At 41.9% G+C, this 13,792-nt stretch overlaps 1 protein-coding gene across 1 annotated transcript in view; it reads left to right on the forward strand.

The window, feature by feature from the left end:
* IVNS1ABP (influenza virus NS1A binding protein) overlaps nucleotides 1-13,792 on the forward strand; it is a 166,454-nt gene that overhangs the window by 115,519 nt on the left and 37,143 nt on the right. Inside the window, exon 9 of the mRNA XM_077452669.1 lies at nucleotides 11,361-11,487. Within this exon, the coding sequence (XP_077308795.1) occupies nucleotides 11,361-11,487 (127 nt within the window). The remainder of the gene's footprint in view (nucleotides 1-11,360; nucleotides 11,488-13,792) is intronic.

Consider the following 13,792-nt stretch of genomic DNA (forward strand, 5'->3'; position numbering starts at 1 on the left):
TTGAAAGGGTTGTTTACATTCCTTGTAATAGGAATAAAAGTGATCCATTTATTTTTAAAAAGTGTAAAAATAAATCAAATCATATTTATTTTTTTAATTATCTTTCACAATATAAAAAAATTGGGCTAATTTTACTGTTTTATTTTTTTTATTCAAAAAGTGATTCCCCCCCCAAAAAAAAAGTGTGCTTGTAAGAGCGCTGCGCAAATACGGTGTGAAAAAAAAGTATTGCAATGACCGCCATTTTATTCTCTACAAAATATAATGTTTGGGGGTTCTAAGTAATTTTCTAGCAAAAAAAACTGTTTTAAACATGTAAACGCCAAATCTAAAAAAAAAGGCTTGGTCCTTAAGTGGTTAAACCACTCCGTTGTTGCCTTTGGTGGTATGTTTTGGGTCATTCTGGTGCTGGAAGACCCATCTTCAGTGTTCTGGTTGAGGGAAGAGGGTTCTTGTTCTAGATTTTAAAATACATGGCGAAAACTTGTATTAGGTCAATTTGTGTCCTTTTTTCTTTTTTCTTTTTTTTTTTTCTTTTCTTCCATTTGCGAACAATCGTTCCAACAGTTGTTTCCTTCTCACCAAGCTTATTGCTGATGGTCTTGTAGCCCATTCCAGCCTTGTGCAGGTCTACAATCTCTTGTCCTTGTCGTCCTTTGACAGCTCTTTGGTCTTGCCCATGATGGTGAGGTTTGAATGGAAGAAAGATTCTGTGGACAGTTGTCTTTTTTGCACTTAATGAGTTGTCATCAGGAGCACCATCTTGAATTGATAGGACTAATCTGCGTACCACATACTAGGTAGCCAGTCTGTGGGAGCCAGAATTATTGTTGGTAGGGAATTAAATACTTACTCACTGAACTGCAACTCGATTTATAAAATTTGTATAGTGGGGTTTTTTTCAGGATTTTTAGTTGATATTCTGTCTCTATCGTTTAAAATATACCTATGATTACAAAAAGGATAGACCCTGCCTTGTAAGTGGGCAAGCTTACAAAATCTTCAGGGGATAAAATATTACTTTTTGCCACTGTAAAGTACATGGATTGAAATTTAGCCAGCTGCTGCTGAAGCTGACAAATTTTAGATCCGTTTAAAAAATAATACAAAGTATGCTATATTTTTTTAATTTGACTAAAGATACCATATTCTAAAGGGTTTCAGTCCTGGTCCTAATTTATGGCTGGATCTAGGGGGGTGCTGGGGTGAGCTTCTTTCACATCCGAGCACAGCTCCTAGTCACCCTACACAGCTGAGTTCACATTCCTTTACACACAGTCACAATCTGCACAGTTTTTAGCTGGCTACTGCAGCTACACTGCTGTTCTGACCAGGAAATTTCACAGGGCAGAACTGCAACATAGCCAGCTATACACTGCAGATTGTGGCTGTGTGTGAAGGGATGTGATCTCAGCTGTTTGATGTGTTGGGATGGGAAAGGAGCTCTGCCAAGTGCCCTGCCAGCACTGACCCCTGTCCTTTGCCCTAATTACCTCCTGTGTATTGCCTCACCAATTCATATACAATCCCTTGCTGACCTATCCTTTGTCCTGCTGATTCCTTGTACACTGCACTGCTGCCCCCTGTCCTCTGGCCTGCTGACCTCTGAAAACTACCCTGAAAAAAATAGTAGCCTAGGTACAGTGCCCTATGCTCTGCTGACATCCCATCCTCTGCACTCCAACATCAAGTTGGTTAGATCCAAGCCTGGTCACAATAAAGGAAAACCTGTATAAAACCAATCTGTTAACTTAGGAATTGGGGGGAGAGATACTACTTTGATCACAGAAACAGTCTGTCTCTTTTTTGAATTTTTTATTTATTTTTTCTTGCAGTCATATTGCCAGTCTGGAAGAAAAGCCCATGTAATCCTTATATCATGCCTAGAGGCATTAAAAAGTCACGCAAACACATTTTGTCACTGCTAAAGAATTCCATGGTATATTTTTACATCGTTTCATTGGCCTGGCTCAGGCCAATATAGCTATGTATATACCATGGCTGGCTTTTCAAACGCCAATTTTTATTTTTATTTTATTTTTTTTCTTTTGCACTTTTTTGAACTTTAACCACTTCAGCCCCGTAAGGATTTACCCACTTCCTGACCAGAGCACTTTTTTTGAGATACGGCACTGCATCACTTTAACTGACAATTACGCAGTCGTGCAACATTACACCCAAACAAAATTGACATCCTTTCTTTAATCGTACATCGACAGACACCGAGCCATAGTAATTACTATGTAGGTTATAGTCCACCTTCAGGTGCTGGACTCTGGCACACCCTAAACAGGAAGTTGCCTCCCTATATAACCCCTCCCATACTGGGAGCATCTGTTTTTTTTTTGCCAGTGTCTAAGGTGTTAGTCACGAGTGAAGATGTGCTGTGCTGAGCTCCACCGGAGCAATCCTTGCTGGGGCTAGCTATGCAGCCAGATCCATTCAAAGTGTATTTTAGGCCTAATTGAATGGTGCCCAGGCCTTGTAGCCAAAGAAACAAGGTTTTGCTTATAAACGCTTCTCTTTTTTTAACCACTTAAGGACCAGGCCTCTTTTTCGGACTTGGTGTTTCCATGTTTAAAACAGTTTTTTTTGCTAGAAAATTACTTAGAACCCCCAAACATTTTATATTGTTTTTTTTTCTAACACCCTAGAGAATAAAATGGCGGTCATTGAAATACTTTTTTTCACACCGTATTTGCGCAGCGGTCTTAGAAGCGCACTTTTTTTTGGAAAAAATTCACTTTTTTGAATAAAAAAATAAGACAACAGTAAAATTAGCCCAATTTTTTTTATACTGTGAAAGATAATGGTATGCCGAGTAAATTGATACCCAACATGTCACGCTTCAAAATTGCGCCCGCTCGTGGAATGGCGTCAAACTTTTAGCCTCAAAAATCTCCATAAGCGACATTTAAAAAATTCTACAGGTTGCATTTTTTGCGTTACAGAGGAGGTCTAGGGCTAGAATTATTGCTCTCGCTCTACCGATCGCGGCGATACCTCACATATGTGGTTTGACCACCGTTTTCATATGCGGGCGCTACTCACGTATGCGCTCGCTTCTGTGCGCAAGCTCGTCGTAACAGGGTGTTTTTAAAAAAAAAAAAAATTCTTATTTATTTTATTTATTTTTACACTGTTTAAAAAATAAAAAATGGATCACTTTTATTCCTATTACAAGGAATGTAAACATCCCTTGTAATAGAAAAAAGCATGACAGGTCCTCTTAAATATGAGATCTGGGGTCAAAAGGTCCTCAGATCTCATATTTGGGCTAAAATGCAAAAAAAAAAAAAATCTGACATTTAAAAAAAAATATATACCTTTTAAGAGGTATGGGCGGAAGTGACGTTTTGATGTCGCTTCCGCCCTGCTATGGTATAGAGACGAGTGGGGGCCATCTTAGCCTCACTTGTCTCTATGCCCAGCCGACGGAAGGACCCGATCGCCTCCGCCGCTACCGACGGCTCCGGTAAACGGCGGGAGGGCGGCGGGAGGGGGGGTGGCACCTCTCCCGCCGCCGATAGCGGTGATCTCGCGGCGAATCCGCTGCGGAGACCACCGTTATCGTACAGCCGACCGCCGCCTGAAGAGATGGATATCTCGGTTGTGGCAGCAGCTGCTGCCGTTACCGAGATATCCCTCTTCAAAAAATGGACGTACATCATCGTGCGGCGGTCGGCAAGTGGTTAAAGAGCTGGACCCTGAGATCCAGTACGTTTGGTATTAAGGCCATAAAGTTTTAAGGGCGGGGTGCTTTTACAGCTCCAGGATTGTGGGTTCCCTGAGGGTCCCCGGGTTCCTGAAGGTTTGTTAATGGAACCCACCATGAAGGGTGAAGATTGGGTCTGTTGGTTTTACCACCAAAAATCCTGCAGCGGGAAAGGTAAGTGGCATTTCTAAGGAATATTTAAATTTTCTTATGAAATGTCTCCTTTAAAGTAAATGTTGTCATGCTTAAGTGTCACCACTGGGGGCTGTATGGAGCACGTACCTTCTTATTCTTTGCTCAGAGAGCATGCTGTGTCACAGAAGCAGACTTTTTTCCCTCCGGTAAGTTTGGGGGGTTTTGCTTCCTCCAGACCCATTCCTGAATATAACCACTCTTCTTTTTTTTTCCCCGCATAGATAATAGTAATAGTAATCCAATCGGTTATCTCCATCCTACAAGGAGGAGAACTTCGTCAATTGACGTCAAAGATGCGTACCTCCATATGCCTGTTTCCTCGCTCACTAGTAATATCTACTTTTCAAGGTGGAAAATCTTAATTTTGTGTGTGTCGCTCTGCTCGTGACGCTCTGCTTTGCGGTCTAGCTACTGTAGCTTGAGTGTTTACAAAGGTTCTGGCCCCTCTTTCCAGATTAAGGGCCAAAGGTATAACGATTATGGTTTACCTGGACGATCTGTTCTTGATAGTCCAGTCGGTAGCCCACATTCAACTACCTGGAATATCTAGGTCGGATTCTCAACCTAGGAGAAATCTTCTTTTAAAACCATGCAAAAGGCTAAAATACTTGGGTCTGATCATATGTACACCCAGAAAAGGGTATTGTTGGCCCAGGCAAAGATCAGCGCCATAAAGGAACTGATTTAGGTGGTCAACGCAAGATGAATTCTTCTATTCAACTTTGGATGAGGTTGTTGGGAAAGATGGTGGCTTCATTCAAGGCCATTCCTTATGCTCAGTTTCATTCGAAACTGCTGTAAAACAGTATCCTATCGGCTTGGAACAAATTCATTGATTCCCAATGTGTCTGACTCCAAAGCCTATATCCACATAACCCTGAAAGCCCCAGATCTTGTCTGATCTTGGAGGCTAAGCAGGGTCGGGCCTGGTTAGTACCCAGATGAACCACCTGGAAATACCAGGTGCTGTAGGCTGGATATGCCGGAGCATCAGTTTATGGTTCATGCCCAGAAACCCTTCCTTACGGAAGTGGCCCACATCAGAAATGGCCTTTCCCGTTATCGTTCTAGAAATTCAGGCAGAGCACCTGGTTCTGAGGGCCTGAAGGTTCAGTTTATATGGTATTGTCCTGCCAGGATTCAATCCGACTATGCCACAGCAATAGCCTATATTAATCACCAAGGGGGCACAAGAAGTTGTGCCGCCCAGAGAAAGGTGTATCGTATCCTATCTTGGGCAGAAAACCGTGTACTTTGCCTGTCAGTGGTCTTCATTCTAGGAATAGAAAGTTGGCAGGCGGACTACTTGAGTCACCAGCAGTTGTTCCCGGGAGAATGGTTCCTTCACCCCGATATCTTCCTGTCAATATGTCAAAGATGGGGGATCCCAGACATAGATCTGTTTACGTCCAGGTTCAACAAAGAAACCGTCAACTTTTGTGTCAAAAACAAGATTCGCTAGCATGCGGAACAGATGCCTTCCTATTCCTGTGGAATCTGTTCTCGCTAATTTATGCATTCTCTCCTATTCTGCCTAGAGGTCGACCGATATGGGTTTTTCTCTGGCCGATGCCGATATTTAGAAATCATGGCGGCCGATAGCCGATATATGATGCCGATTTTTTTGGGCCGATATGTTAGGCCGATTTTATTTTATTTATTTTTTTTCCTTTTTTATTTATTATTATTTTTTTTTTTAATCCCCCTTGATCTAACACACCTTTCCCATTGGGGCGTTTTTCAGGCGCTTTTGGGCTAAAAATAGCGCCTGTAAAGTGTCTGCAAAATGGCTCCCCTGCAGTCTGTGTGAAAGACAGAGTGCTTTCACACGGAGGCGATGTGCTGGCAGGATCTTTAAAAAAAAAGTCCTGCAAGCAGCACGTTTGGAGTGGTGTATACCGCTCCTCCACCCCTCCTGCCCATTGATATGAATGGGCACCACTGCCGAAGTGCATGCAATGCGATTTGGCAGCAGTGCTTCACGGGCGCATTTAACCTCTTCCTTGGCCGCTAGCTGGGTTATATGTGCCCCACTAGCAGCCAAATAGCACCGCTAAAATGATGGTAAAGAGCCGCTAAAACTTGCGTTTTACCATCAACGCTCCAGTGTGAAAGCAGTCTTCATAAGTGATACAGAAAATTTCTTACATTTATTAAACAAAACAAACCTCCAATCAGTTTACTTGTATGTATGATTTAGATAAAAAAAAAAAAAAAAAAACTATATATTAAATAAAAAAAGGTAGTCAAAACTTTTGGACGAAAAAAAAAAATGGGCTAACTTTACTGTTTTTATTTTATTTTTAAATAGTGTATTTTTTTCCCAAAAAAATGCATTTGAAAGACCTCTGTGCAAATGCCGTGTGACATAAAATATTGCAACAACCACTATTTTATTCCCTAGGATCTCTGCTAAAAAAATATATATAATTTTTGGGGGGTCTAAGTGATTTTCTGGCAGAAAATACAGGATTTTTACTTGTAAGCAACAAGTGTCAGAAAAGATTTAGTCTTTAAATGGTTAAACTGAGAACTTCTACACACAGAGATGACTTCATTCATTCAAGTGTAAACATTGTATCATTTAGTTCTTTTCTTGGCAGTCTGCCCAGAGAGGAGGAAAGTGTTGCTATGATGACTCAGGCAACTCACACTGACTTCTTACAGAAGTCATTTCAAAGTCCCGCTGTAGTTCTAAATCGGCTTTTTATCAGAACTATCGGCCGATATATCGGCCGGCCGATATATCGGTCGACCTCTAATTCTGCCTGCATCCATGACTTTGCAGGATCAAGCAGGAAGGGAAGAAGGTGATTCTTGTGGCCCCCAGCGGGCCCCAGAAAATCTTGGTATGCAGAGATCGTAAAGTAGCAGACAGTAGGGGACCTATGGACCCTACTGCCGGGGCCAGACCTTCTTCCGCAAGGTCCAGTATTCCATCCTACTGTACAAAAACGCAAAATTTATCGATTTGGCTATTGAGACCCATACTCTGAAGAAACATGGGCAGTCGGGTTTAGTAGTTTCTATCTTGGTTAATTCATGGGAGCCGGCCTCCATAATTCTATATTATGGAGTCTGGGAAGCATATGTCTCCTGGTGTGAAACCAGGGGTTGCACCCCAGGAAATCGGTAGAAACCTTGACTTTCTGCAGCTGGCCTTGAGTGCTTTCTAAGGACAGGTCTCTGCCTTATCGGTATTATTTCAACGACCACTTGCTTCGCTTTCTTTCGTTCATAACTTTATTCAGGGGGTAACACTGCTTAATCCCCGGTTAGGCCCCTGAACCCTTGGGACTTGAATTTAGTTTTGGAGGCATTACAAAACAACCGTTTTTTTGTTTTGTTTTTTGACTGCTACAACATATTCGTCCTTTTTTTGACAAGGAAACTTTTTTTCTGGTAACCATATCTGCTGCAAGATGAGTTCCCCTTAAAATAAAAATAAGTCAGCCACTACAAACACTGCAGCTGCTGATTTTTAATAATCGGACACTTGCCTGTCCCATGGTCCAGCAATGCGGGTGATCAAAGCCCCGCTCGTCCCCCCCCCCCCCCCCCCTCTGCTCAGCGGCGCCAGCATTTTCGCTGTGGGTGCCCGGCTGTGGCTTCACAACCGGGCATACGCGCCACTCGCGACTGGCCGCACAATCATCTGGTACCTGTCACGTGTCCCAGAGGATTGACAGAGTGAGGGGAAAGAGGCCATCTCCGTTCCTGCACCAAGGGAAGTGACGTCAGGAGCCCAGGCACAAGAGAAGGCAGATTTCGATGGACCACATAGCAACAGTGGAAAAAAAGTGAGTAAAAAAATCCAATTTTTTTTTTATTCAAGCACATTAATGACTTCTTTTTTTTTCTTTTTTTTTTTGTGCGGGACACCACTTTAAAAGGTAGTATTGCGTCCCCATCCTAACTTTTTACCGAAGGTAGTATCAGATTTTTATCTAAACCAGGATATTGTTCTATCTTCGTTTTTCCCAGAACCCTGTTCTATGGATGAAAAACCACTACATTCTCTTGATGTGGTGAGAGCAGTCTACTTAAAGACTGCTCAGATTCAGAAAATGGATGTTTTGTTCATATTGCCTGAAGGTCCTAAAAGAGGAAAGAAGCATGGAAATCTACAATTCTAAATGGATGCGACAAGTACTGTAATCGTTCTAGCTTATGGTTTAAAGAGGTAGTTTCTACCCTCTCAAATCAAAATGCACGTCTCTAGGGCTGTTAGTGCTTCGTGGGCAGTGCATCACCAAGCCTCCATGCCTCAAATCTGCAAGACCGCAACTTGGTCTTCAATCCATACATTTACCAGATTCTATCAGGTGGATTTAAAAAGACACGAGGATGTCGCCTTTGGGCGCAGTGTACTGCAGGCAGCAGTATAAGTCCTCTGATCTCATGTTGCCCTACTTTTGTTGTCTCCCTCCCCTCAATTGGCATTTCTCTGGGACATCCCACATAGTAATTACTATGGCTCTGTGTCCCGTGATGTACGAATAAAGAAAATAGGATTTTTCATAACAGCTTACTTGTAAAATCCTTTTCGTTTGAAGTATGTTAAGGGACACAGGTCCCGCCCCTCTTTCTAGTATACACTTGTATTGCTTTGCTAAAAAACTGAGATGCTCCCGGTATGGGTGGGGCTATATAGGGAGGCAACTTCCTGTTTAGGGTGTGCCAGTGTCCAACACCTGAAGGTGGACTATAACCCACATAGTAATTACTATGGCTCTGTGTCCCGTGATGTACTTCAAAAGAAAAGGATTTTACAGGTAAGCTGTTATAAAAAATCCTATTTTTTTTTCTCTCACAAATAGAGATTTCTTTTGATGGTATTTGATCACCTAATTTTTTTGCGCTATACAAGAGGGACAATTTTGGGGACAAGAGCATTTTTTTTTTTTTTTTTTTTTTTTTACTTTTTGCTGATAAATATTTCAAAAATATATATTAAAAAAAAAAGTTTTCCTCAGTTTAGGCCAATATGTATTCTACATATTTTTGTTAAAAAAAAAAAAAAAATGCAATAAGCTTATATTGATTGGTTTGCACAAAATTTTATAGCATCTACAAAATGGGGGATAGATTTATGGCCTTTTTATTGGTTAATGGTGGTGATCTGCGATTTTTATCGTGACAGCGACATTGAGGCGGACACTTTTGACGCTATTTTGGAACTACTGACGTTTATACAGCGATCAGTGCTATAAAAAATGCACTGATTACTGTGTAAATGACACTGGCAGGGAAGGGGTTAAACAATAGAGGGTGATCAAGGGGTTAACTGTGTTCAACTAGGGGGTTTGGGCTCCCTAGAACATGAGATCACTGCTCCCATTGACATGAAGCAGTAGATCCCTATCATTTTGCTAAGCAGAACAGGGAAATTACTTGTTTACATAGACCTCTTCCCGTTCTGCCTCCCGCTTTCACGATTGCGGACACCAAGTCCGTGATTTTGAAGGGGACTTACAAATACACCCATTTGCGCAGCCGTGCCGTTTAAATAGGAGGTCTAGTCCTAGAATTGCTGCCCATGATCTGATTTTCGCGGTAATACCTCACATGTGTTATGTGTTTGCGTGTGTTGGCTTTTGCCCAGGGGGATGGGGCACTTTAACCACTTCAGCCGCGGATAATTTTATCCCCTTCCTAACCAGAGTACTTTTTGCGATTCGGCACTGCGTCGCTTTAACTGACAATTGCGCAGGTGTGTGACGTTGTACCCAAACAAAATTGACGTCCTTTTTTCCCCACAAATAGAGCTTTCATTTGGTGGTATTTTTATCGCCTCTGTGTTTTGTGTGTGTTTTTTGTTTTGTTTTTTGCTATAAGCAAAGAGCGACCATATTTTTGTTATACTAAACATCCCCCAATATATAAAAATCGGTTTAGGCCGATATGTGTTCTTCTACATATTTTTGTTAAAAAAATCGCAATAAGCGTATATTGATTGGTTTGCGCAAAATTTATAGCATCTACAAAATGGGGGATAGTTTTACGGCATTTTTAATTATTTTTTTTTATTATTATTAATGACGGCGATTGTAATTTTTATTGTGACTGCGACATTTTGGTGGACAGTTTGGACACTTTTGATAATATTTTGGGACCATTGTCTTTTATACAGCGATCAGTGCTATAAAAATGCATTGCTTACTATGTAAATGACACTGGCACTGAAGGGCTTAACCACTAGGGGGCGGTGAAGGGGTTAAGTGTGTCCTAGGGAGTAATTGTGACTGTGAGGGGCCTGGGCTTCAACACACAGGACAGTGATCACTGCACTCGATAGAGAGCAGTGACCTCTGTCCTGTGACTAGGCATTATGGGGAAATGCTTTGTTTATAAAAGCATTGCCCCATTCTCCCTCTCATGACACAATCGCAGGCACCTGGTAGACATAGTCTGCGGGAACCGCCATCACTGAGACCGTGGCGGGATCCCGCAACACTGCTTCTTAAAGGGCATGTACCTGTACGCCCTTTTGCCTACCAGTGCCATTCTGCCGACCTAAATCGGCGTGCGCTGATTGGCAAGTGGTTAAAATTTAAAAAATCAGTTTTACTGCTTTTTTTTTTTTTTTTTTTAATGCTGTCGCAAGGAATGTAAACCTCCTTGTAACCGCAATAGGCATGTAACCGGTATTTATAGAGATCTGGGTTCTAGAAGACCTCAAATCCCTCCTTTGCTCACAAAAGCGTTTGATCACACCAAAACTGGTATTTTCCAATGCTTTTGATTTTTGAAAATGGCGCCGTTGACATCCGAATAAACCGGAAGTGATGTCAGCCCATCATTTCCAGGTTAGCGTAGCAGAGAGCTGATCAAAGCCGATCCAGAAGCACCTGCTGGTTGCTCGGGTGTCCCAGTGATACGGGAGAGCCAAGAAAGCCACGGAAGGTGCGGACGTCTCCACCTGCTGCTGCTTGTTGAAGCAGTTCAGTGGCTAATTAGCCGTTAGGATTGCTTTTGAAAGAGCGCCGAGCATCTGCTCTTAAAAAAACAAAAACGTACTGGGATAATGCCTGCAGCGTGCAGGCGTCATCCCGGCATAACCACTTTAAGTCCACAGTGTATGGGTACATCGATGGTCAGCAAGTGGTTCATTTCAGAAGTCCAGAAAAGTTTTAAGAACTTTCGGACATTCATCACTCCTGTTTTCCTCTTTATAAATGGGATGTAATAAGTCATTGTCTATTCCAAACTAAGGCACATTTATGCATGCAAGTGTTGTACTGTTATTTTTGTACATTTTCGGCACATGTATCTTTCATGGTGTTAATTGGTACAATGGAAAATGCACAAAAAACACACTGTAACAACTCCTAAACAAATGAGTTTTAAATGGGCGCTAAGGGCCTATTTGGAAAATGCTGCACAGCTCCAAGGTAGAAATCTAGCCATTTCATCTTTTTCTTTATTAATTATTTAATTGCTTTTACAGAAGAAATCTCCTCGTGAAAGTGACAAGCACATGAGCAGTAGTTCTTCTGGAATTCCCTCACCTTCAAGTTTTGCTGCCCCAAACCCCAAACACGAATGGAAAGTTATTGCATCAGAAAAAAAGTCACGTAAGTAAAGTGTTGCCTGCACAATTTTTCTACTTTTGTAGTTAAGCATGGAAAGGTGCATTGCTGATGCGTAATTGGCCTGTTCTGATATAAAACGGTCTGCTGAAAACTGGAAACTACTAAGAATTGCAAAATTCATTTTCTTTAATGTACATCTCAGGATACTCTGCTACTCCATAACTATTATAATAGGATTATGCTGCCACCCTCGGGTGCTTGGACACTGACAAAAAAAAAAGCTGGAGGTCTTCTCCACGTTAGGCAAGGCTTCAGTTGTTTGTTTTTTTTTTCCTCTTTGGCTTGTGTCTCCCTAATTTTAAGCTTTTCTGTCGCTCTAGCTTATACCTGGCCTGCTTTTCAGGATTTGAGTGGAAAGAATTCTAGTGATTCTGATTTCCCTGGCTTGGCCCAGGAGAATGTCTTATGCCGAGATTGTAAACATGGCAGCAGATGGCCCTTCATTTATGGATTTCATCCTCATATGAAATTGAGGATCAGGAGCACATCCTGGCAATCTAATTGCTTCAATCTGGAGTTGATCTGAGACTGGCCTTGAGTGGAACCAAAGGTCTGATTTCAGTTTTGATTGTCCTTTTTCAGAGGCTGATTGCTTCACATTCCTTAGTGCATGCCTTTGTGCAAGACACCATGTGTATTGTTCTGTCAGTCAGGACTCCGTTGACTCCAAGGGACCTCAACTTGGTACTTTCTGTATAGCAGAAATCTCCATTTGAACCCATCTGGGATAGTCGTCCTGTTGCGTAAGGTTATTTGGTTGAAGAAAGGAAAGGGGGGGGGACAGTAGCTGCACTAAAAGGTAAAGTGCTAGGTCTAAATAACTGTCAGCCTAGGTTCACATTGGAGCGATTTGTCATGCAAGAGATCAATGGAGGCAGCAGCACTGTTCCAGTTGGTGCGACACAGATTTTGCAGCGCTGCACCAATTTGCAAAAAGTCCAATGTGTTGGTGAGAGGAGTCCAACACTATTGCAATGCTGCAAATGTAATACACAGTTTATGAATTCCAGACCAGTGCCTTGATTAGCAGTATATAAAATATTCCACGTTCACCAATGTGTCCACTTTTCAATAAGTACCACCAATCACTCACTCCCCTTGATGCCCTGACCTAATATAGGTCACCATGCGCATTCCCCTTTAAGGGGTCTCGATGTCCAATCATGGTTTTTAAGTACTTCCTCCTTCAAAATTGCCAATGGTGTAAAATCACCCAGGAAATCTCTCCACCATTCCGCTCAAAAGGAATAAAAACTCCACATAGTGTTCTATCTCGTATTAGCTTAATAAAACGCACCAAAATATACTCACAATGCAAATTAATTAGCAAGAGTCCGCCACCTTAAAAATACAATGTTGTTACATAACCAGGTTCATGTCCCCTCAAGGGTAAGATCACAGCATCACCAAACACTTGTTTTCAGATATCTCCTTCCTGTTGGTATGATGACATCACTAAGCTCCGCTCAATGCATTTTTTTTGTTGCTTCCTGTGACTTCTTCCAAAGGATAAATACTTAGAAAGTTGCACCACATGGTATGTTTTTCAGATTGCTGCATGAGGTTCTAAACTGTTCAGGTTTAGTTGTTTGGATTCTGTTGGTTTGGTACCCTCCTCTCATGTTCAGTGCTTCGGGACATCCCTACCATAATGGATATGAAGATTCTCTGTGTTCTGGGATGTACAATAAAGAAAATGCCTTTCTTGGAGTACATTGTGGGATATGGCAATCCTGTCCCTCTGATTGTTGTGGTTTATAGATTGCTACAAAAGTTGAATCCTTTCCTAACTGGGAGGAGTTATGCCTGCATTTTTTTTTTGACAGTGTTCAGTCGCCTGAAGGTAGTAGCATAACCCTTTTGTAATGAAGGTAGTAGCATAACCCTTTTGAAATGAAGGTAGTAGCATAACCCTTTTGAAATGAAGGTAGTAGCATAACCCTTTTGTAATGATATAAAGATGCTCTGTGTACCGTGATCTACTGGAAAACCAAAAATCCCATTTTAAGCTCTGAGGGACCAGGCTTAAAATGGTACTAATAAAGCCCAAGAAATAGAATATTGATTTCAAAGTTTTGCTACTTTTTGTAAGAGTTAAAGCGGGGTTCCACCCTAAAGTGGAACTTCCGCTCATCGGAAACCCTCCGGTGTCACAGTTGCCACCTTTCAGGGGGCGCAGATACCGGTCTAAGACAGGTATTTGCACCCACTTCCAGGCATAGACTCCCACGGGAGTCTATGCCTCTTCCTGTCCCGGCGCGCTGTCTGCTTGGAGACACACGGGTCC

This window comes from Lithobates pipiens, unplaced genomic scaffold, assembly GCF_037356315.1.
Source record: "Lithobates pipiens isolate NorthernLeopardFrog02 unplaced genomic scaffold, aLitPip1_a1.2 Scaffold_23, whole genome shotgun sequence".
NCBI lineage: Eukaryota > Metazoa > Chordata > Amphibia > Anura > Ranidae > Lithobates > Lithobates pipiens.